Here is a 25,005-nt window from a genome sequence, read left to right as displayed (position 1 = left end):
CTCTGAGGCTGTTTATCCTCTGCACCAATTAAACCCCTGGGAGAGAGGAAAAGAAGACACAGAGTCTGAGCCCAGAGATACTCAGAGCCGCTACAGCAAAGACATGAGGCACCTGAATCAACCCCCTCTTCCAAAGCCACATGGGCAGAGACATCAGCGAAAGGGCTGGATACTGGGAGTGAGAGATTCATGCTAAGCAGGAGCAAATAAGGGGGAAACTGACCCAGTCTGGGGCACTCTGCCCAGAGCTGGAGAACAGAGGAAATTCCAGGGATACGTCGGGAGATGAAGTAGAGATGCACAACAAACATTTGACCAGGAATTTATTTGGAAAATCAAAAACCCGTTGAGGTAAAAACTTCACTGAGAAATGCAGGTTAACCTGAAACCTGAATGCCCTGAAACACGAGACCCTCTCCTCTCCTCTCCCATCCCCGACCATCCTGAAACGAGGAGAAACTCCTACCCAGGACAGTTGTTTCAGGAATAATGTGAGTGTGTAACAGCCTGTGCCTGAGAACAAGGACAACGGAACCTAGCTAAAACCCTTCCCTTCAGCTCTGTAACACACTCCCCCTGACAGAGACCCGGCAAGAAACAGGAGCATGTCACATAATAATATAACACAGTAATGGTAACAATGCAACTTTCCTCCCATGGTGCTTCTTTCCTCCTGAGCCACTGAATACACAGTAACTAGTGACAATCTCAGAACTCCACGGGGAGGTGAGTGACTGCTAGTACATGCGTTGTAGGGATGAAACAATAGATGCACAGAGAGGAGGGGAAGTGGCTGGTACAAGATCACACCAGGAGACACTAACAGAGTTGGTTATTGAACCCAGACGTCAGGGCTCCCAGTCCTTCCCACTCTAACCCATTAGACCTCACTCCCCTCTCAGAACCAAGGTCCTGTGTCCTGATGCCCCCTGCTCTCCCTATTATAACATACTGCCCTCATAGGAACAGTGGAAAACCCCACCTCACTGGGGAATCTCCACCATGAATTCCCAAGTTTCCCCCATCCTGTCTGCAGAGGATTCCAATAAACGGTGAATTGCTCTGATATCCTGTCATGCAGATTGGCAGCTCTCTGCTTTATCACTAGGGCCCCACAGGGCCCCTTGCTGCTTCCCTAAATAAATCCCCCTGTCCCAAGAGGTCTTAGGAGCTACAGAGAGGACTCAGACACAAACTGCAATGCAGCATTTTTACCTTTTCTCTACCTTGGAAAGTGTGTGGGGAACCTGCAGAAATGTCTCCCCACTAATCCCATTGCCTGCTCTACCAGGACCCTGAAATGACCCATCTCCCACCGTACCCAGTGTTCTCTCCTCCTCTGGCCTCCACCAACCATTCCACTCTGAAACCCAAACCATCCGCCCACCTGCTGGCCCAACCCAGACCATCTACAAATGCAGCATATTTACACTTTGCTTTGGAAGGCCAGAGATCCGTTGCCTTACAGGGAGAGCTCTTGCTACATGCTAGCCTGTATGGAGTTTCTGGTGAGATATTAGAGAGACCTTCACCTTGTAGCTTTTCCCACAGACAGAACATTTATAGGGTGTCTCTCCCGTGTGGGTTCTCTGATGTGAAATAAGATGCGATTTCCGAGTGAAACTTTTCCCACAGAGAGAACATTGAAAGGGTGTTTCCCCGGTATGGATTCTCCGATGTCTAATAAGGCCTGAGCTGTCACAGAAGCTTTTTCCGCACTCAAGGCAGTGATAGGGTCTCTCTCCTGTGTGGATTCTCTGATGTACAAGAAGGATGGAGCTAAGCTTGAAGCTTTTCCCACAGTCGGGGCATTTATATGGTCTTTCTCCGGTATGGATAATTTGATGTCTATTAAGGTGTGAGCTATAACTGAAGCGTTTCCCACAGTCAGAGCAGTGATACGGTTCTTCTCCCTTGTGGGCTCTCTGGTGTGAAACAAGGTGTTTAATAAGTTGTGAGCTCCACCTGAAATGTTTCCCACAGCTAGGGCACTTATGAGGTTTTTCTCCCGCATGGATTGTCTGGTGTTTAACAAGGTTTGAAAAGTGAGTGAACCGTTTCATGCAGTCAGGGCAGCTATAGGGTCTCTCTCCCGTGTGGACTCTCTGATGTACAGTAAGGTTTGATCTCTGATTGAAGCTTTCTCCACAGTCACAGCAGACATAGGGTGTCTCTCCGGTGTGGATCCTCTGATGTTTAGTCAGGGCTGAGCCATCACTGAAGCTTTTCCCACACTTGGGGCAGTTATAGGGTTTCTCTCCTGTGTGGACTCTCTGATGGACAAGAAGATTTGAACTGCGATTGAAGCTTCTGTCACACTCAGCACACTGATACAGTTTATCTTTGGTGCAGGTTCTAGGCTGCATCAAGTCTTTATTAAGGTCTTTAAAACTGCCCCCCTGGTGAGTGGATTTATCCTGTCTGTTCCCTGGGTGGGTTCCCTGCTGCATCTCTGCCCTGTGCTGACTCTCACAGATGTCTCCTTGCTCAGGGCTGTGGGAAATGTTCTCTGATAACGCCGTGGGCCGTTGCACTTGCTCAGGACCTTCCTGAGGTAGATTCCCCACTTCGTTCTCACTCCCTGTCCCATCACCTGCTGGGATAGAGAGAGAATCCAGGAGTCACTCCTTGCACTGTGAGAATGAAAACCTCAGAAAGGGGAAAGGCAAATGGGGGGAAAAAATCAAAATACCTGCTGGGGAGATTGAAAAATCGGTAGGGGACTCCCCTCAAACCCTTTCCCAGCGGAGAAACAGGAGGGGACCAATTCTGGTTCCACATCCCATCTGAGCACTGTAGGGGACTGCCAGGTGTCAGTCAGGGTGGGTGGGAAGCTATGTGTGACATTTGCCATGAGGATACGACACCTGCTGGGCACAATCCGGACCTGGGTGTGATGACACAGTACTGAACAAGACCAGGGGTTTACCATGATTGTGATACAGAGCTGTTTTCCAGATGTGTTGGGTCCAGGGAAATCTAAGGGACCAGGGAAGAACCCTGAGCAGAAATGGACCCAGGACTTCTAATACCCGAGTGGACAGGAATCCTTACCCAACGAGGTCACGTTCTCATAGTTCTCCTGCATGACGTCCCTGTAGAGGGCTCTCTGATGGGGGTCCAGCACAGCCTACTTCTCCTCCACGAAATAACAGCCAACTCCTCGAAGGTTATCGACCCCTGAAACAGCCAGAGTCCCCCACTCAGAACTTGCTGCCGCCATCACAGTCCCACCAGTTCAGTCACAGGCAAGGCTGCAAAATCCCCCTTCCCAGAGACAAAAGGGAAGTTTCTCAAAGCTTCCATTAAAAACACAAGGTTTCTGTGTGGAAAATGTGATGCCCAGAGATGCCAACTCTGGTAATTTTATCATGAGTCTCATGATATTTAGTTGGGATTTTTAGAAGTTTCTCACAAAGATCTCACAATTCCTGGCACAGAACTTGCACATTTTCCTCTTGCTCCACATGGCTGTCATATTTCCATGACTTTCAAGGGGGCTGGACTCACACTGCCCTTATTCAAAATGGCCACTATTTCCCTGAAATTTTGGCATGTGGCAGTGAGGCTGCCCCTAGTAAAGATGGCTACCAGCTCCCATTGTTTTCAATGAGACTAAAGCCCTGCTCCTTAAGGAATATCACAGCCAGTGGGAGATGCCAAGGGGAGAGGTGTGTCTCAAACCTCTCACAAAGCTTGGCATTTAAATCCGGGCTGCAGGGGGGCACTTACTTCTGCTAGTGATTCACAAACTGAGGGAAGAAAGTTATTCCTCTGCCTAAATTGCATGTGGGATCTGATCTAGTAGACATGCTCAGAGGCTGCCTAGATCTACAGAAAACAGGTGGAGGGCAGGCCCTCCCCTAGAACTTTTAGCCCGGTGATTCTGACATTCACCCAGGGTGTGGAAGATTCTGGTTCAGTTCCCCACTCTGCCTGATGAGAAGGGATTTTGCTACCTCTCAGGTGAGTACTTTAACCTCACTGGGCTACAGAGTCGTTCTAACTTTATTTCTAGCCCAATTAATATTTAATTAAAATGGAACAACTTCAAGAGGCAAGACAGAGCATGACCCACAGTAGAACATCGCATAGTTCAGTGGTTAAGAGCACTCACCTGAAGATAGCAGATCCCTGTTCAAATCCCTCAGCAGCCAGAGGAGGGATGTGAATGGGTAGTCTCCCATCTCTTGTGTTATAAGGGAGGTCTGCCTTCCCCCTTGCACTCTCAAGGCTGTTTTGTGTAGATCTAGGCGGCCTCTAAGCACACCTACCAGATCTGGTTCCCCAGGAGATTTCAGCACTCTGCCACCTACCATCCCTCGGGTTGTGAATCGCACTGAGGCTTAGGCAGGACAGAGGTGTCTGGGTACCTAGGGTGATGCACATGCCCATAGGCAGAAACATAGGCACTAAGGGAGCTCTTCCTGCAAAAACGAAGGTGCTGAATGAGGTTAGCAGCCTACAGGATTAGGCGGCAGCTGAGTGGGAGTTCTGTGGATCACGATGGTGTCTAAAAACAGGACTTAGGCAACTCAGTCTGGGGGTTAGGTGCCGAAGTACCTTTGTGAATCTGGACCTACTGCTTTTAATGTAAATTTTCAAAAGGTGTTGGAACAATGGAGAAGTTCCATAGGACTGGAAGAAAGCTAATGTTGTGCTTCAAAGGGGTAAATGGGACGACTTGGGTAATGATAAGCCCATCAGCCTGACATCGACCTCAAGCAAAACAACATAACAGCTGATACGAGACTTAAAGAATTAAAGGAAAGTAATACAGTTAATGTCAATCAACATAGGTATATGGTAAATGGATCTTGTTAAACTAGATTTTTTTTTTTTAATGAGATTACAAGTTAGGTTGATAAAGGTAATAGCATTGATGTAACAGATTTTCTGTAAGGCATTTGACTCGATACTGCAAGACATTTTAATTAAAGAAACTAGATTGATACAAATCAACATGGCACACACTAAATGGATTAAAAACCACCTAACTGACAGCTCACAAAATGTAATTGTAAAGAGGGAATCCTCATTGAGTGGGTGTGTTTCTAGAAGGGTCCCACAGGGACAGTTCTGTGTGCGAGTCATGTGGGGGGTGCTAGGCGGGCCAGGGGGGGAGTGGGGTTAGAGTGCAGGGAGCCAGGCTGGCCTGGGGGCTTAGCGGAGGTCCTGGCGCCAGCCGCAGGGGTCGGGCCTGCACTCACTGGCGGGAAGCGGCAGCAGCGACCCCAGCTCACCTTGACGGCTCCTAGCATCGCTCTGGGGAGGGGACGGAAGCAGGAAAGAGGTGGAGTAGGGGCAGGGTGGGGATTTGGGGGAAGGGATGGAGTGCAGGCAGGGCCTGGGGTGGAGGGGGGAGGTTATCCCAGGCCCCACACAACCCTGGGCATGGCCCTGCTTATGTCACTCATAGTCACACCCGAGCGACATAACTGGTAGTGTAGCTATAGCCATAGGTGATGAAGAACACCCTGTAGCTTGCACGTTTGTCTCTCTCACCAACACCACTTGGCCCAATAAAAGCTATTACCTCACCCACCTTGTCTCTCTACTTCCCTAGCTGGGCAGAGCTGCTTAAATCTGCCAAGCTTTGCCTTCCTGACAACTTCACTTCCTCGGAGAGACAAAGGGCAACCCCCCCAGCGCCTCTTCATGGTCCCCCTGCAACCCCATTACCTCGTCCTCCTGCTCTGGCCCCTGGGGCAAATCCTGACAAGACCTGAGCGCAGCGGCTTCTTTTCTGTTAAGGCATCTCAGATGCTGCTGCAGGCACGTTCACAAGGCAGCAGGTTCCCAGGGCCCGTGAGATCAGAGAGTCACTTTCCTGCCCGGCCCCAGCCCTTCCCCCGGGTCTCGCCCCTCACCTGCAGGCTCCAGCTCAGGGGCTGGTGTCAGCAGAGCCCGGGGCTGCCCCAGGGGCTGGGTCCAGCGCCCGCAGAAAGTCCCCGCGCTTGGGCACAGAGGGGTTAGTGCAGGGCTCCCCCGGCACAGACCAACTGGGGAGCAGCATTTACGTCTTGCAGCGCCGAAACCCCGAACTCTCCCGGTTCCACCCCGGATACAGCCGCGCTTGGCTGATCCAGCCCCTTCCTGTGCCCCGGCTACCGTCCGAGCTGCAGCCTCGCTAGGAGGCTCGGGCCACGTCCCCAGCCCGCGGGCAGCGGGTGTCGTTAGCCGGGGCCACCAGGGGGCTCCGGAGGCTGCGATCCCTGCCTCTCGCTCTGCTCGGGGTCGGAGCTTCCAGGGCCAGACGCTGCTGCCGCCTCCATTGTCTGGGAGCCGGGGGCGGGACCGAGCAGCGAGCGGCTGCAGCGGGGTCTCTCCCCAGCTCCCGAGCCGGAGCCTGCAGGGGGTGCAGAGACCCGAGGGACCGCGCTGGGGCCGGGAGGGGAAACAGCGCTGGGAGATCGCTGGGGTCCTGGAGGAAAGCTCCAGCCAAGGGCACAGGGAGCTGGGTCCCCGCTGTCTGTCCCCCTCGGGAGAGGAATGGCTGGAAAATAACGGTGGGTGCAGAACTGTGGGTATAAATTCAAAGGCTGGTCCTGGCTCAAGCGAGTAATAAAGTGACCAAGGTTTTCCCAGCCTGGCAGAGTCTACATCCTCTGTCTGCAGGGAAAGAGCGGAGGGGAGGGAGCGTATTGGGGTGTGAAATGAACCAAAGCCCCTTCTGAGACCTCCCCAATTGCCCATCTCGCCCTGACAGGCTGCAGAATAACGTCAGTGTTTTGATCCAGATCGTCTCACCCTCCCCGGGGACAGGGCAGGGAGATGGCTGAAGTGGAGCAGGCTCAGGTAGGAGATGGCCGATTTGGTCTGGAGTGAATTCGCGGGGAAACAGGCAATGCAGAAGGGGAAGAGGAGAGGAAATGAAATCTCTCTGCTGGCATCTGTAAATGTGGGGCCTGAAATCCAGTGACATTCCCAGCAGGGGTTGAGGGATATTCCCCCCGGGTGAGGTCACAAAACCCTGGACGTGCCAGTATCAGAGGCCCATTGTCCTTGCACAGCAGCCATGAGCTTTCTGGAAAGTGGGGGGAGGGGCTTGAATAAGAACAGCCACTTGCCCCACCTCCTATACTCACCTCTTTTTCCCTTCACAGTCTCATACCTCTTACAGCTGCTATATCCCCACATGCCCCTGCACACCCAAAGTCCCCTCACACTCCTTCCTGCACTTCTTCCCTCTCCTTCCTACACCACACCTTCCTCTGAAGCCTGCTAAAGTTCCCCTGCACCTCAATCCCCCCAACTCCATCTTCCCTGCTAAGCCCACACATCATCTTAACCCCCTTAATGTCAATCTGCCTCCACAAATCACCCTGCATCCCGCTCGGACTCCCTTTTGCCCCCAACACTTACGCTGTATCTGCCTCACCCCACTCCTCACATTACACAGCATCTTCCCACTGTCTGCCCCACACCCACACTTTACCCTTCACCCCCCTCCATCTCTCATGCCTTCCCCACTCATTCCCTTCACCACTACCACCACTCTGCCACTAACTCCCCACATTCCGTTTTCTATTCAGTTTCCTAAACAGTCTCCCAAGCACAGAGCAGCAGCCGTATTCCCTGCGGAGAGCACAGCTCCTGTTTCAAAGAAAACCGTGGGAGGTGATGGCCCTCTTTATTAGCGGAAGCCTCACTTCTTCATGCCAAAAGTGTAGGGAAATGGTGGTGTTTGATTTCAGACCCCCAGAAAGCGACGGGAGATGGTAGACATGTCAAACAAGGGACAGTGCAAGTACTGTCAAACTGTGGAACTTCTTGCCAGAGGATATTGTGAAGAAGAAGAGTATGCCAGGTTTTAAAAAGCACTAGATACATTCATGGAAGGTAGGTCCATCAGTGACTATTAGCCAGGATGGGCAGGAATGGTGTCCCTAGCCTCTGTTTGCCAGAAGTTGGGAATGGGCGACAGGGAATGAATCACTTCACGATCATCTGTTCTGGTCATTCCCTCTGAAGCATCTGGTGTTGGCCACTGTTGAAGACAGGATACTGGGCTAGATGGACCTTTGGTCTGACGCAGTATGACTGTTCTTATGTTCAGTGCTTGGAATTGTGAGGTCATGGGATAATTTTCTAACTCTCAACTAAATATTGTGAGACCTGTGATGAAATCACTGGAGTCAACAGCTCTGGGCATCACAGTTTCACCACAGAAACAATGTAGGTTTTTAATGAAGAATTTGAGAAATTTGACTTTTCTTCCCCAGAGAAGGCAGGGAGATTGACCAGCCCTACCCGTCACATGGTTGACCACTGCACATGGCACCTCCTGCCAGGCACTGCCCTCCTCTAGCAGTGTCTCTCCCATCATCCCCCCCTCTCACTCTTGAAACCACAGTCTCCTCTTCATGACTCAGCCCTTGGGATGAGTCACCATGCATGTTCCCCACTTCCATCTGGGCTATCAAAATCCCTCTTGACAATCCAGGGCTCAGGCAGTCTTCCTGCTCACTGCCCCACCAGTGCCACTTCATCTGTGGCACTTCATCAGTGCCTGGTAGCGGGACTCGCCTGCCCCGCCCCCTGGGTCCTGGCTTTAGGGCCCTCTCATCTGCAGCCAATCTCTAGCCTACTCCATACCTTGCTATTTTTCCCCTGAGCCTTGCCACCCTCTCTGGTTCTCCCCTTTCACTGCGTTTGCCACGCCAAGCTCCCTCCTCCCAGGGAGTGACTGCAGCCTGCTTTCCCGCTGCCCCTGTCTTATAGCCAGCTTCCTGGCTTATATAGGCCCCGCCTGCCCCTGCATAGGTGAGCCTCTCTCTAATTAGCTTCCTCTAGCCTAAAGCTCCCTTTTTTGCAGCCTAATTAGCTGATTGGGCCCAACTAACCCAAATTCAGCTCTTGCGGGGCCAGTGTGTGGAGCACCCCCCATCACACTGCCTATGACTGAACTGGGGGCATTGTGGCTGAGGGAACAAGTCCTGAGTGGGGGACTCTGGCTGTTTCAGGTGCCGGTGACCTTCGAGGAGGTGGCTGTGTATTTCACGGAGGAGGAGTGGGCTCTGCTGGACCTATGTCAGAGAAACCTCTACATAGATGTGATGCAGGAGAATTATGAGAATGTAACCTCGCTGGGTAAGGATTCCTGTCCCTTTGGGTATTAGAATCAGAGGGATCTCTGATGAACCAAAATTGGCTTCTACTCAGGGTTCTTTCCTAGTCACCTAGATTTCAGGGGGATCAGCCCCATAGTCCCCAGTACTCTTGAGAGCCAGTCTGTCACCTCCATACCTCTTCCAGGGAAGAGGCAATTCTGAGAGAGAGTGGAGATATTAATCCATCCCCATCAAAGGGAGAGGGTGGGTGATGTGCTCCTCTTGTCTTTTTAAACATGGGCTCATTCTCACATACTGGGATTTTGTGTGTCCTGCTCTTCCCAGGACTGGCTCTGTGCATGGAAAGGGCTCTGGTCTCAGCAGGCTTACAAAGGGGTAAGAGGTTGAATGAAATATTGTTCTGTGCCAGATTCTTAAAATCCCCCCATGTGGAGATCCTTGAATCGCCTGCAGAGGAAATGGCACATCTCCCAGGAACCATCCAATCTGCTCGAATGGTCTCCAGGAACATTTCCTCATCGGTTGGTTTTATTCAAGGGCGCCCTCCCACCCAGCGCATATGGAAACATCTATGTCTCTGAGTAACTGTAAGACCATGTTTTCACCTCTTTTCTTTCCCTGGTGCAGGATTTCCCATTCCCAAACTTGAGGTGATCTCCCAGCTTGAACAAGGGAAAGAACTGTGGTTTACAGAGCTACAGGGCTGCGTGGAAAGGGAGATCCTGAGAAACTCTAGCCCAGGTGAGGAATTAGTTATATGGATTCACAATCCACTCATTATTGGCACAAACAGCTGGGATTCCCACTAAGTGCCTACAAGTTTCTTGCTTTCTGCGTCACTTCACCTGGGTCAGGATTGTCCCCTGCAGGTTCTCAAGGTAGACTTCACTCATGGCTCCTGTCTTTCCTATCTCCCGAAGAGATATTTCTGTTTGTTCCACCCCTTTTCCATTCCTCTTCCTGAGCTTCCCTTTCTCCTCGACACAGGGAAAGACTCATGTCTGGATTCTTTCTCTGTCCTAGCAGGTGATGGGTTGGTGGGTGAGAATGAGGAGAAGAATCCTGAACAGGAAGATCCTGAGCAAGTACAACCACAGGGGACTATACTGGGAAGATCTGAAGGCCATGTTTCCCAGAGTCTGGAGCAGGGGAATACCTGTGAGGGTCAGCCCAGACCAGAGAGGCTACAGGGAGACCACCAAGGGGGGAGACAGAGTAAATCCACTCTTCGAGATGGAAGTTTGAATGACCTGAATGAAACTGTGATCCACCCAAGGATCTGCACTGAAGAGAAACTGTATGACGATGCTGGACGCAGGAAAATTTTCAGTGGGAGTCCAAACCTGTTTGTACGTCGAAGAATCCACAATGGAGAGAAAATCTATAAATGCCTCGAGTGTGGGAAAAGCTTCAGTCGTAGCTCAAACCTCATTGCGCATCAGAGAGTCCATACAGGAGAGAGACCCTATAAATGCCCAGAATGTGGGAAAAGCTTCAGCCGCGGCTCAAACCTCATTGCACATCAAAGCATCCATACAGGAGAGAGACCCTATAAATGCCCTGAATGTGGGAAAAGCTTCAGCCGCAGCTCAAACCTCATTGTACATCAGAGTGTCCATACAGGAGAGAGACCCTATAAATGCCCCGAGTGTGGGAAAAGCTTCAGTTGTAGCTCACATCTCATTGTACATCAGAGAGTCCATACAGGAGAAAGACCCTATAAATGCTTTGACTGTGGGACAAGCTTCAGTTGTAGCTCACATCTCATTGCACATGAGAGAGTCCATACCGGGGAGAGACCCTATAAATGCCTTCAATGTGGGAAGAGCTTCAGCTGTAGCTCACACCTCATTGCACATCTGAATGTCCATACAGGACAGAGACCCTATAGGTGCCTCAACTGTGGGAAAAGCTTCAGTGGTAGCTCAAACCTCATTGCACATAAGAGAGTCCATACTGGAGAGAGACCCTATAAATGCCCCAAGTGTGGGAAAAGCTTCAGTCGTAGCTCACATCTCATTACACATCAGAAAGTGCACATGGGAGAGAGACCCTATAGTTGCCTTGACTGTGGGTAAAGCTTCAGTTACAGCTCAGTCCCTATTAAACATCTGAGAACTGACACTCTAGGGAGACCCTCTAAGTGTTAAAGCTGCAAAGAATCTGGTGGCACCTTATAGACTAACAGACGTTTTGGAGCATGAGCTTTTGTGGGTGAATAAGTGTTCTGTCTGTAGGAAAATCTACAAGGCAATGGTTGCTCTAATATCACACAGGATAGAAGGTGGTGGGAGCTCTCCCTGGGGGCAAATGGTTCTGTGTCCTCCTGCAGCAAAGTGTAAATGTAGACGGTCTGGATAGGAGTAGATGGCAAGTGGATGATTTGGATTTCGGTGGAGGATGGTTGGTGTTGGCCAGGGAGGAAGGACCTCTTGGTACTGAGGAGCTGGTCGTTTTATAGTTGGGGGGGAGCAGGTGATGGAATGAGTTGGGTGACATTTCTGTGGGTTCCACACACACTTTAGAGTACAGAGAAGAGTTACAGTTTATATCAGACTCATCTCTGCCTCTCGGGACAGAGGTAGGGGGATGTTATTCAGGGAAGCAGTGAAGGAGGCCTATGGGTCTGTAGTTATAAGGCAGTGAGAGCTGCTGGTCTGAAGTGACAGGATTTCAGAGCAGTGCTCAGTATACTGGCTATCTCTGCAGGCAGTGAGGTGGGCTGGAGCCAGATGAGGAGGTGAGACCTTTGGGATATTACACTGTTACTATGTGGGCAGTATGGTGTAAGCAGGAGATTAGGAATCAGAACTCCTGGCTTCTGTTCTCCACTCCAGGTAGGGCACAGGGTCTAATTACTCCTTGGGGAATTCTGCACCAGAAAATTAAAAATTATATGCCAAAAAAATTAAAATTCTGTGGATAATATTTTTAAATTCTGCAAATTTTATTGGTCCAAATAACACTACATAATCAAGCCAGTTTCAATTATTTTAGTAATTTATTTCAAAATACTTGTCAGCAAGTATGTCTGTAGCAATACAAACAAAAATTCCCCCAGGATAGAGAGCTATACAAACAAAAATTCTCCCAGGAGTAGAGAGTTAAAGAAACTGCTATCATAACCCAGTTCCTGTTTCTCTGCCCCCTCCATCCCCCAGAGCCCTGTCAGGGGGCCAGACACCCACAATTCCTCCCTCCAGAACCCAGATGTGCCGCCCCAGCCAATACACCTGACTCTTCTACCTCTCAGGAGCCCAGCTGCGGGGCCCCCCTAGCCCAGATACCCATACTCCCTCCTCCCCAGAACCCAGCTGCAGGGTCCCCCTGGCCCATATACCCACATCCCTTCCCCCCGCCAAAGCCCAAGGATAAGCCTGAGGCTGGGTCCCAGGCTTGTGTGGACTTTCCTGTACTCCACCGCCTCATTCCCTCAGGATATGCTGGGAATTGTAGTTGTCAGGAGACCTACAGCTCCCTCCTCCCCTAGCCCAGCAGTGTTGTCTATGTGTGAGCTCAGCTCTACTGGGTCCAGCAGCTGCTAGTGGTGACAAGCAGCTCTGCAGCCCATTTCTGTGAGGGAAGGGAAATTCTGCGTGCACGTTAATTTCTGCAAAATTCTGTATTGCGCAATAACACAGAATTCCCCCACGCGTAAGTCTAATAGGTTAGAGTAGGAAGGACAGCTATGAATCTGCAGTCCTGCATTCTATTCCCAGCTCTGCTAGTGGTTACATTTGTGACCTTCTACGAGCAGCCCCTCTCCTTTCCTGGCTTTCCCTGGTGGGAGACTGTTTTAGTGAGCCAAAGGGCAAGTTTTAGCTGGATTCCTTTGACCCTGTCTGCAGGCAGAGGCTCTGTTCATGTTGTCACATGCTGGGGTTATTCCTGAAGGAACTGCCCTGGGAGGATTTTTCTCCATTTTCTGGATAGTCTCGTGTTGCTGGAAATGTGGGTTTTGGGAAAGTCTTCTTCTTATTGACATTTTTACCTCTGTTGGTTTCTTGTTTTCCAAAGAAATACTAATAAAATGTTTGCTGCAATTCTCCCATCACCCTGGGTGGCCCACAAGTTTCCTGTGTTCTTGAGCTCTAGGGATGGTAGGCCAGGTGTCCCAAACCAGGTCACTTCCTCACTTATTTCCTGCTCCTCAGCAGGAATTGCTCATTCCCCCATATCCAGCCCTTTTGCTCATGTGTCTGTGCATCCAGTTTTAAAAAGAGATCTGGGCTCCTCCACATCTTTGTTCTTGTAGCTCTAAGTGACTCGGGGTTCATTCTCTCTCTCTTCCCTTCCCCTTTCCAGCAGGTTTAATCAGTTCAGGGGATAAACCACCTCAGAGTCCAGGAGCCCTGGCTGGGTGTGAGCCCCCGAGGTTGCTCAGGGCTGGAGCAGCTGGTCACTGGGAAGCTGAATACATGAACATTTCTAGATGGGAAGCAGCCCATCTCCTCCCTGGCAACATCTCCTGTGTCTCTTCCCTCTTCCTGCTCCATGCCTAGCTCAGTGCGGGATCCAGTGACTCCCAGGCAGAATTGTGACATTTCCCCACGGATACAGAACAGCTGTAGGCTCTCAGATGTCCTCCATCCCTGGCCATTGCTTCCCATCAAATGCCTGCTTCTGGGTTCCTGGTGGTTTCTCTGATGCTCTTGCTCCCTCTGTGGTAACTGTTGTGATAACTGGACCTACAAATTTACTGTTGTTGTCAGGGGTGCCATTTCAGATTTGTGGGGTGGGGGGAGAGGAACATTAACCATGATTCCAGGAGCTACTTAAGCACCTGAAAACTATTTCTTTTGGCAGATGGAGGATATGCTTGCTCTTTATAAATATATCAGAGGGATTAATATTAGGGAGGGAGAGGAATTATTTAAGCTTAGTACCAATGTAAATACAAGAACAAATGGGTATAAACTGGACACTAGGAAGTTTAGACTTGAAATTAGACGAAGGTTTCTAACCATTAGAGGAGTGAAGTTCTGGAACAGCCTTCCAAGGGAAGTAGTGGGGGCAAAAAACATATCTGGCTTTAAGACTAAGCTTGATAAATTTATGGAAGGGATGGTATGATGGGATAGCTTAATTTTGGCAATTGATCTTTGATCATCAGCAGGTAAGTATGCCCAGTGGTCTGGGATGGGATGTTAGATGGGATGGGATCTGAGTTACTGCAGAGAATTCTTTCCTGAGTGCTGGCTGGTGAGTCTTGCCCACATGCTCAGGGTTTAGCTGATCACCATATTTGGGGTCGGGAAGGAATTTTCCTCCGGGGCAGATTGGCAGAGGCCCTGGAGGTTTTTCGCCTTCCTCTGCAGCGTGGGGCATGGGTCACTTGCTGGTGGATTCTCTGCAGCTTGAGGTCTTCAAACCACAATCTGAAGACTTCAATAACTCAGACATAGGTTAGGGGTTTGTTATAGAAGTGGATGGGTAGGGTTCTGTGGCCTGCTTTGTGCAGGAGGTCAGACTAGATGATCATATTGGTCCCTTCTGACCCTAAAGTCTATGAGTCTATGATAGCCTAGAAATTACCTAACAGGAGCACTATAACGGATTCCTATATAAAGAAAGAAAAATATATATATATACAAACACCAGTTAAAGCCATATTTTAATTTTATATGTAAGTTTAGAACAATCAGGAGATAATGCAGTAAAATATTCCCAATCCCAAGCCTTGAGGTATCGTAAGAACAGCCATACTGGGTGAGACCAAAAGTCCATCTAGCCCAGTATCCTGTCTTCCACCAGTGGCCAGTGCCAGGTGCTTCAGAGAGAATAACAGCACAGGCAATCTTCAAGTGATCCACCCCCTGTTGTCCACTCCCAGCTTCTGGCAAACAGGCTGAGGACATCAACCCTGCCCATCCTGGCTAATAACCATTGATGGGCCTGTCCTCCATGAACTTATCTTGGTCTTTTTTTGAACCCTATTATAGTTTTTGGCCTTCACAATATCTCCTGGCAACTAGTCCCACAAGCTGACTATGCGTTGTGTGAAGAAATAATTCCTCTTGTTTGTTTTAAACCTGCTGCCTATTAATTTCATTTGATGATTGCTAGTTCTTGTGTTATGAGAAGGAATAAATAAGATTTCCTTATTTACTTTCTCCACAACAGCGAACACTTTATCGACCTCTCTCAGACCCCTCCTTTCTCATCTTTTTCCAAGCTGAATAGTCCCAGTCTTTTTAATCTCTCATACGGAAGCCATTCCATGCCCGTAATCAATTTTGTTGCCCTTTGCTGTATCTTTTCCAATTCCAATCTATCTTTTTTGAGATGGGGCGACCAGATCCGCACACAATATTCAATATGTGGGTGTACCATGGATTTATACAGAGGCATTATGATATTCTCTGTCTTGTTATCTAGCCCTTTCTTAATGGTTCCTAACAATCTGTTCGCTTTTTTGCCTACCGCTGTACATTGAGCAGATGTTTTCAGAGAACTATGCATAATGACTCCAAAATCTCTTTCTTGAGTAGTAACAGCTAATTTGGACCCCAACATTTTGTTTGTAGAGGTGGAATTATGTTTTCCAATGTGTGTACTTTTCATTTACTTTCCTATATCTGTTTTGGAGCCTTAATACAAGAACTAATAACTTTAATGGCTAAATAGAATTCATGCAGAATATCTGCTCAATATCATTGTCTTTACAACATCACATCAATTACCCTCAAACACCCACATACTTTTTAATTTTAATTATATTACTATTTGGAAAATTATACTCAAACAAATATATTTAGTCTTAATTTTTATATCATTTCTCATCAAAAAGTTATGAAGTCTAAAGTAGTTGAGTTTCCCTTCAAACATGCTTCTAAAACAGAGGTCGGCAACCTTTCAGAAGTGGTGTGCCGAGGCTTCATTTATTCATTCTAATTTAAGGTTTTGAGTGCCAGTAATACATTTTAACGTTTTTAGAAGGTCTGTTTCTAGAAGTCTATAATATATAACTAAACTATTGTTGTATATAAAGTAAACAAGGTTTTCAAAGTGTTTAAGAAGCTTCATTTAAAATTAAATTACAATGCAGAGCCCCCCCTGGACCGGTGGCCAGGACCCAGGCAGTGTGAGTGCCACTGAAAATCAGCTCATGTGCCACCTTCGGCACGTGTCCCATAGGTTGCCTACCCTGTTCTAAAACATGGAATAACTAACAAACTAGAGAATAAATTCATTTTGGCACTAGCTTAAAAAAAAAGAAAAGCCAAAAAGCTTTTAAAGTGATAATTTGAATGAAAATATTACAATAGATAGGAAATTCATGTTGGCCAATCAGCTGTAATACATCTGAAGGTATATTTCCAGTAGATAAAATATTATCACCTTTTTCCAGTGGCAATGTGTTTACTTTTCCAATTATGTTACTCAGTAATTAGAAATAAAGTCATAACATTGTAATCTATTTATACAATGCATTTGATATTTCTCCAGTACAAATGAAAACACACTCCAGTTCAAGGGACTAAAGGTATAAGGATTCAAAACATAAAAATGAATTTAAAAGTTGATCTTGCATTTAATGAGCTAAAAGCCTGTTTTAACCTCTGGAAAATGTTCGGTTTTATAGAGTAATATAGAAATCCTGAGTATCTATAGTGACCCAAATGGATAATTCTTAACTGTGCCTAATGAAAATATAATATGACACTACATGTCTTAGATGTTATTACAAAACAAAATGCCCCAGGGGTATAAAGACTAATTCAAGAAAGAAAACATTTTATTTGCTGAGTGAGAAGCAGAGGTATGGCCAATAACTTCCTCTGATTTCCATCAGGAGCAACTGAAATGTCTAAGGGAAGCACTGACTGTTACACTGAAAATAAAACTGAGCAGTTTTGTGAGGGAGACTTATGGAGAAGGAAACCCCCCTCCCCTTAATGGTGCTCCTGCAGTTAATGCAGAGAGTCACTTTCCTGCCCAGCCCCAGCCCTTTCCCTGCGGTCTCTCCCCTCACCTGCAGGCTCTGGCTCAGGGGCTGGTGTCAGCAGAGCCCAGGGCTGCCCCAAGGGCTGGTTCCAGCCACCTGATAAAGTTCCCATCTGGCTGGGCACAGAGGGAGCATTTATGAAGGTCTGTCCCTGAAACAGCTGCCATGGGGGGAGCAGTAGCTTCTCAGCCTGGGGGAGCCCAGATCCCAATGGAAGACACAGCAGTGTCTGACCTAAGAAACTCAACCCCCAATATCCTGAGCACTAGCAGCCTCCTCTGCCTTAGCGATAATTAACAAAGAGCCCTAGTAGCTAGGGTGACCAGAAAACAACTGTGAAAAAACGGGACAGGGTGGGGGGTTAGTAGGCGCCTATATAAGAAAAAGTCCCAAAAAATGAGACCGTCCCTTTAAAAATGGGACATCTGGTCACCCTACTAGTGACAGCAATGAATGGATTGGCATGGCAACACTCATTGTTTCATGTTCTCTGTGTATATATATCTTCCTACAGTATTTTCAACTGCATGCATCCGATGAAGTGGGTTTTAACCCATGACAGCTTATGCTCAAATTAATTTGTTAGTCTCTAAGGTGCCACAAGGACTCCTCGTTCTTTTTGCTAATACAGACTAACATGGCTGCTACTCTGAAACCTGAATCTCAGCTGTGTTAACAGCTCCACAGCAGCATCTCTATGGCCAATAGAAGGCTCTGGCTTGTACCAATGAATAGGCTCCCCTCGCCCTGATCAGCATAACATCGGCTCAGCTTTATTGTTGCTGCTGCTTTTGTGATGTATGAACCCCTTCCAGGCTGAGCCGGAGCGGGGAGAGACCTGGGGAAAGAGCTGGGGCCGGGCAGGAAAGTGACTCTGTACCAGCGGCCCCTCGTTTCCAGCAATGTTGGAACAATTTGTACAGTGAGGGTGCTGAAAGCCATTGAACCAAACTGTAAACCTTGTATATAATGGAAACCACTTCAAGCCAGGGGGTGCAGCAGCACCCCCAGATCCAGCACCTATGTTCCTTGCCCCATCTCTGCTCCTGGATGTCTGCGAGTCCCAGAGCTGCTGCCCTCACTGACACCCCCAGGCTCTGCTCCCCTGAGCACCTGCAAGAGCCGATCCAGCTCCGGAAGAAGAGGGGATCCACTCTCCCAGCGCAAGAGGAGAGAGACAGGAGTTAAGGAAATAACAGGGAGAGAAGAAGAGTGGGTGACACAGAGAGGGAAGAGTGGGGTATTTATTCTTAATTTAAGAACCTTGCTCTGGGGAGAGCAGAGGTCTTTCGGGCCAAAGGACTGGGAGAGGCAAGGTCGTACATTAATGACAGTGCAGAACGTGTCCCTGGCACTAGACTGCATTAATGCACATGCACCAGGGGGCAGAAGTAGCACGGCTCTCGATGCTGCCCCATCCCAACTACGAGTGCTTTCCAGAGCAACCTGAATAACATTCTTTAGTCTTTTTTGTGGGTGTGCAGCTAATACTGATATCAATTCTCTGCTATTGCTGTTCTTTACAATGATCTAATCGGGAGATAGCCTCTCCCGTCTTCAGTGCTTCTCTCCAAGAATCAAATGTTACTGCAATAAGCATCAGATATTTTCCCTTTTCTCAGTTATTGAAATTTTATATAACCCCCCCCCCCAATTTCAGTCCTTTTCTATTTATTAATATTTTCACAAAACATTTGCACATTTTTCTATCTAAATATGCAGCGCTGATGTAAAATCTCAAATGTTGTCCTTGTAATTAACAAACCTTAATGTAGCCCAAAATTTGTCATTAGGGGGCAGTTGTTAACAATCCCCTGCTCCTGTTCTGGGGGTCTGCAGTGGATGGGTTCCAGGGCTGGGGAAATAACGCATCAAAGAGACTTCCCAGGAACCTGCCAACTCTATTAAGGGCCATTTTGCTCACAGATGGCTCCGGGACTTTGAGAAACTAAATTCTACTTTATTAATTAAAACCAGGAAATAAAAGCAAAACTCCCACCACTGCCTAGGAACCAGCAACAGGCCGGCTTTTTAAAGCTGGTAGAAAAGTGCAGACACTCCATGAGAGATGGTGAGATCCAGTCATAAAAACCAACACTCCTGAGTGCAGGAAATGCAGAGAGCTCATGTTAAGGGGAGTGAGTGAACACAGGGCATTTTACAGCAGCATCCCTGCTGAGGCTTCTATTCCTGTGGGGATGTCCCTGGTGGTGGGGTGAGAGGGGGGGAAGTGGGGCAGAGAAAGTCACACTTAGATCTACAAAAGTATTTAGGTTCCTAACCTGCAGATTTAGATGCCTAAATCCCATTTATAGGAGCTGCTGCAATTCACAAAACTCCCTACTCAACTGCCACCCAACCCCATAGGTGCCTAAACTCACTCAGCACCTAACTTTTTGCCGTAACAGTTCCCCAGGCACCTGTTTCTGCCTCTGGGCACGTGCGCTGCTGCCGTTGCTGTGTGTGTGTTCAGGCACCTCAGCCCCACAGTGATCCATGAGCTTGGGGGAGTCAGGCATTTGCCTGCAGGGAGCAATCAAGAAGATGCTGTCCCTTTAGCCCAGTGGTTAGAGCACTCACCTGGGAGACAGAAGTTCAAGTCCCCCTTCTAGCTAGTGAGGAGAAGGGATCTGCTACCACTCAGGTCAGAGCTCTAACCACCAGGCTATGGGATATTCTGAAGGGGTGTGAGAGGTGTCCTCTCCTACTGAAGTTGTTCCACTTTAATTCAATAATGGAATATCAAAGGGGGCAAAGAAAATGTGAGAATTGTTCTACAGTCCAGTGGTGGCAGATTACTGATCAAATCCCTTCTCATCAGGCAGAGAAAGGACTGGAACAGGGGGCCTCCCACATCTCAGGTCAGTACTCTAATCATGGGGCTAAAACATTTTAAAGAAGGGCCTCCTCCCCCTCCTGGGATGTTTTGGAGACTTTGCACATGGAGAAACCACAGGGCACAGTGGGGTGTCCCCAGTAACCAATGTTAACCAAATCGATCCAAACAGGAAAGGCATTGTTTTGCAATTTACAGTAAAAGCTTTGTTATCTGGCATGTTGGGAGAATGGAGATGCCGGTTAATCAAAAATTCCAAGTAACTAAGAGTTATACTTACCAATTTTTAAAGACTTAGAACACAATAAAATGAATAAAGTATAAAATAGTAGACAGGTACTCACCAATCCAGTAGTAGTACTGCTCTGCAGAGTGGTTGGTTTCTTGAAGCACTTAGGTGTATACATGGAAAGTTTTCTATACAGCACGTTATCTTATGACATTACATACCACAATGGGTAGCGCAATGCCTACACCCAGATCACTAAAAATACACTGAACACTAAAGCTATACTGAACATCACTTAGTCTTTCTTTGATGATTCAGAAGGCACTTTAGGATCTTGCAGTGTCTCAGGGTTGGCATTATCAACATCAGTTATCACTGTAGATGTAGAAGGTGTAGGAGATTGGGTTGGAGCTACACTGACCCTATGACACACCCTGGAAGCTGCTTTTTTGAATAAATTCCTCATATCAAGTGGCCGACTTGTCTTCTGCCTCTTTTGCATAAAAGCAGAGTGCAGAATGTGCAATTGCATAACCTCCTGGGCAGTTTACTAGTCCCGGTTACTAGACTGAAGATTTGTATTGAGAGAGATCAGAATAGAGCTTTGCATTTGATAAAGTGCCAGATAACACAGCTTTCACTATATGTATCAATCCCTGGCCACTACACTAAACTCCGAGCAAGGATTTGCATTGTTAGACCTTGCCAGATGACCTAGATCTTTATAGAGTTTTCATCTCTCAGCAACGTTTGGTTTTTTGTTTGTTTTTTTTTTTGGTAGGTTTAACAGATGCCACCTTTCTTTCATCAGTTATGTTACGAGAAATTATAGATTGTTTCAGTCTCTCAATACAGGTGGACAAGTTCTCTACTGAGCTCTCAAACAAATCCATTTCCCCCAAACAGATACACATTTTTTACTTAAATAATCTCTAAATGAACAGTTAACTTACAGCCCCAGCAAGTTTCTTTGAGAACATCCACTCAATGTGCAGCAGCAGTCAAAAAATCAAACAGAATATTGGGAATCGTTAGGAAAGGGATAGATAATAAGACAGAAAATATCATACTGCCTCTATATAAATCCCTGGCACGCCCACATCTTGAATACTGCGTGCAGATGTGGTTGCTCCATCTCAAAAACGATATATTGGGATTGGAAAAGATACAGAAAAGGGCAACAAAAATGAGTAGGGGTATGGAACAGCTTCCATATGAGGAGAGATTAATAAGACTGGGACTTTTTAGAAAAAGAGATGACTAAGGGGGGATATGATAGAGGTCTATAAAATCATGACTGGCGTGGGGAAAGAAAATAAGGAAGTCTTATTTATTCCTTCTCATAACACAAGAATGAGAGGGTCACCAAATGAAATTAATAGGCAGCAGGTATAAAACAAACAAAATTAAATATTTCTTTACACAACACACAGTCAACCTATATCTATGCAGGCCAAAAACTATAATAGGATTCAAAAAAGAACTAGATAAGTTCCTGGAGGATAGGTCCATCAATGGCTATTAGCCAGGATGGTGTCCCTAGCTTCTGTTGGCCAGAAACTGGGAATGGGCAACAGGGGATGGATCACTTGGTGATTACCTGTTCTGTTCATTCCTTCTGAAGTACCTGGCATTGGCCACTGTGGGAAGAAAGGATACTGGGCTAGATGAACCATTGGTCTGACCCAGTATGGCTGTTCTTAAGTGCAGTCATTGTCTACTTCACTCTATTCCTGGATTAGGATCCCATCCTTTCAACAACGGTTGTGTCTTTTGCTCTTTATGTAACATACATAATGTGGAGAAACTACACAAGCACAGTGGAGTCCAAATAGCTGTGTTTTGTACGTATATTCAACATGCAAGACCTAGGTACATACCTATACCACTGCTCTGGCCTCAGGGAATATAGTGAGGGCCAGCAAAGGCCCTCATATACAATTTAAAGGGACATTACCCAATCCCTTTACACTACACTCGGTTTGCACAGGAAGAACAGAGCTGGAGAAGGACCTAAGACCAAAACAGGAGGAAGAACCCTCAACCCCAGCAGGGAACATTTTTGTGTGGTGGCTCCCATCTCGTGTCTTCAAGACTCTTTCTCGGGTGATATTTGGTTACATGATGGAGACAGAGCCTAACCCACAGTTTACACAGGACTGTCTGGGTGTATGCCCACCATTGTGCAGGGATGGGGCTGAGAATGCAGAGATGCACCATCTAAATCCCTGGCAGGCAGCGAAGTTCTGAGTTTTCGCAGGGTGGCATAGAGTCCAGGGTATACAGGCAGTACCCAGAATTGTAGAGGTTGGCATGGGGCTGCAGAGCTAGGCAGAATCTCCATGAGCCAGATGATTTGGATCAGTCTTGCCTGGTTAAACACGAGATCAACACACATAACACCCAAGATGGCAACTGACAAATGTAAGTTATCTCCTTTGGTCAGTCCTAATAGACTCTAGTGTGGAGTCTCTGATGCGTTACGAGATTTGAGCTGGTGCTAAAACATTTTCCACATTCGTTGCATCTATACGGCTTTTCTCCTGTGTGGATTCTCTGGTGTTTAATCAGATTTGACCTTTGGATGAAGCTCTTGTCACAACTGGGGCATTTATAAGGCTTTTCTCCTGTATGGATTCTCTGATGCCTAATCAGAGCTGAGCTTTGCGTGTAGCTTCTCCCACAGTCCAGGCATTTATAAGGCCTCTCTCCTGCGTGCAGTCTCTGGTGTCGGATAAGGTCCGAGTTTACACCGAAGCTTTTTCCGCACTCAGGACACATATAGGATCGCTCGCCCATGTGCAGTCTCTGGTGTCTAATAAGGGCGGTGCTCACAGTGAAGCTTTTTGAGCATTCGGGGCACTTGTAGGGTTTTTCTGCCATGTGGGTTCTCCGATGCTTAACGAGGGCTGAGCTCTGGATGTAGCTTTTCCCGCACTCGGGACACTGATAGGGTCGCTCTCCCGTGTGGATCCTCTGGTGTATAGTGAGCTGCGAGCTCACGATGAAGTTTTTCCCGCAGTCGGGGCACGTATAAGGTTTCTCCCCCGTGTGGAGTCTCCGGTGTGCAATGAGGTTAGAACTCACGTTGAAGCTTTCCCCGCAGTCGAAGCACTTGTAGGGCCTCTCCCCGGTGTGGATCCGCCAATGGGTGATAAGGTTGGAGCTCCGTTTGAAGCTCTTCCCGCATTCCGTACATGTGTGTCTCCTCTCCCCCTTGGGGTTTCTCGGCTGGGCTGGGGTTTCCTTGAGGCCCTTGCAATCCCCCATACCATTGTTAGATTTGCCACCTGTCTCCGATGGAGGATTTCCCTGCTGCCTCTTTAGCCTGTGCTGAATCCCACAGCCTTCTCCCCACTCGGGGTCCTGGGAGACAAGTCCTTCAGTTCTTCCTGAAAATGTCCCATGGGGTTCCACTTGCTCAGGACCATCCTGCTGAGAATTTCTCTCCTGGTTCTCACTCACTGTACCATCACCTGCTGGAATAGAGAATCCAAACATGAGTCCTTCCCTGCACTGGGGAGAAAGGAAAGCTCAGAAAGGGAATAGAAAATCAGGGGGGCTGGGGAAATGAAACACAGTAATTGCTGGGGTCGTTGAGAAAAAAAGGGACCTGATTTAGACACTAAGAAGAGAGGTCAGTGGGGAGCTATTTCCAGATGTCAGTCAGGATTAGTGGAAGCCATGAGGGTATGACACATGCTGAGCATAAGAGATGGTGAGGCAGAACTGGGAGAACTCACGAGGTTTTTGAGCGAATTTCAGCTGATGGTTCCCTATGTCCATTTCATTGGCTCCCCACCTGCGCAGGTACCTCTCGACATCTCCCTCTCTGCAGAGCCCTGGAGATCCGGGAGCCACGGTTCTTCCCCTCTTTCCAGCTGGATGATCACGTCAGGTTTGGGAAGGAGAAATCCTGCCCAGGGAGTGAAATCAGGCAAGATCAGGATGCATTATATATTTGTAGAATATCAGTCACAAAGAACATTCCCTGATTTTAACCAGCCCCCATGCTGTGCTAGGGGTGTGTGAACTGTGAATGTAGGGGAATGTGGTCATTGAACCCCACCCCCTTGGGAGAGGCAGATGTCTGTGTGAGGAGATATTGCACCTCAGTAGAGTTTCTGGGGGACACGCTAACTCAGACCCAGCTCTGATATTAAGTCTCAGCCTGTTTCTAAACCTACAGAAGTCAGGGCCGACCCCATAGATGGAGCTAGTCCCAGAAAGGGAGGAGAATTGGGGTTGTGTGTGAGAGAGTGAATACAGACGGGAGAAGATGAAGCTTCTGCCCCCAGGTAAATTATGGAGGATGGATATGAAGTAGGATATCCCTTAGGTTTCTGACACCTCTGACCCATGGAAAAAGGTATAGAGCTGAAAGTCTCTCTCTCACCAGACCAGGGGACTACGGGGCCCAATCCTGTACAGCCTAAGGAACCAGGAAAGGACCTGAGCAGAAGCCAAATTGGGCACATCATAGACCCTACTGCTTCTAACAATCAATACTACTGGGAGAATTCTGCACACAAAAAATAAAAATTCTGCACACAATATTTGAAAATTTTGCAAAATTCTGCATATTTTATTTGTCAAAATAACACAATATAATCATGCCAGTTACAATTATTTTGGTAATTTATTTCAGAATATCTGTCAGCAAGTATGTCTGTAATAATACAGATTTAAAAAAAGATTCTGGTAATTTTTTTTTAACCAATAGATTCCTTACAAGGCATATTAATACAGAACTTAGTGTAATTCATTTAAATTCAGCCAGGCACGTCTGCCCTTGTCCCCACACCTCTCATCCCTATGGGTTTCTGCAGCCCCCACTTCCCCATCTCAACACTGTCACCCCACTAGCTCCTGAGCCCATGTTCCAGTCTGTCCTGTTCTGAACCACAGTCTGTGATCC

At 47.7% G+C, this 25,005-nt stretch overlaps 1 protein-coding gene and 2 pseudogenes across 1 annotated transcript; 2 read left to right on the top strand and 1 right to left on the bottom strand.

The window, feature by feature from the left end:
* LOC115641004 overlaps positions 1–11,971 on the top strand; it is a 161,524-nt pseudogene extending 149,553 nt beyond the window's left edge.
* On the bottom strand, positions 307–23,365 carry LOC115641039 (annotated as a pseudogene).
* LOC115641035 (zinc finger protein 251-like) lies at positions 8,030–24,479 on the top strand. The gene is made up of 3 exons (XM_030544150.1): positions 8,030–9,093; positions 9,702–9,815; positions 23,898–24,479. The coding sequence occupies exons 1-3, from the start codon at positions 8,901–8,903 to the stop codon at positions 24,080–24,082; spliced, it is 492 nt and encodes a 163-aa protein (XP_030400010.1). The 5' UTR covers positions 8,030–8,900; the 3' UTR covers positions 24,083–24,479.
* The last annotated feature ends 526 nt before the right edge of the window (positions 24,480–25,005 follow it).

This window comes from Gopherus evgoodei, unplaced genomic scaffold (assembly GCF_007399415.2).
Source record: "Gopherus evgoodei ecotype Sinaloan lineage unplaced genomic scaffold, rGopEvg1_v1.p scaffold_33_arrow_ctg1, whole genome shotgun sequence".
NCBI lineage: Eukaryota > Metazoa > Chordata > Testudines > Testudinidae > Gopherus > Gopherus evgoodei.
Note: the sequence above shows the minus strand (reverse complement) of the source record. Positions and strands in the feature narration are given on the sequence as shown.

Excerpts from the sequence above, each read along its gene's own strand:
- LOC115641035 (XM_030544150.1), top strand. The coding sequence starts at position 8,901 with ATGACTGAACTGGGGGCATTGTGGCTGAGGGAACAAGTCCTGAGTGGG. Across the intron at positions 9,094-9,701 it reads TGAGAATGTAACCTCGCTGG|GATTTCCCATTCCCAAACTT; the intron begins GTAAGGATTCCT and ends TCCCTGGTGCAG. Across the intron at positions 9,816-23,897 it reads CCTGAGAAACTCTAGCCCAG|GTACCTCTCGACATCTCCCT; the intron begins GTGAGGAATTAG and ends CCACCTGCGCAG.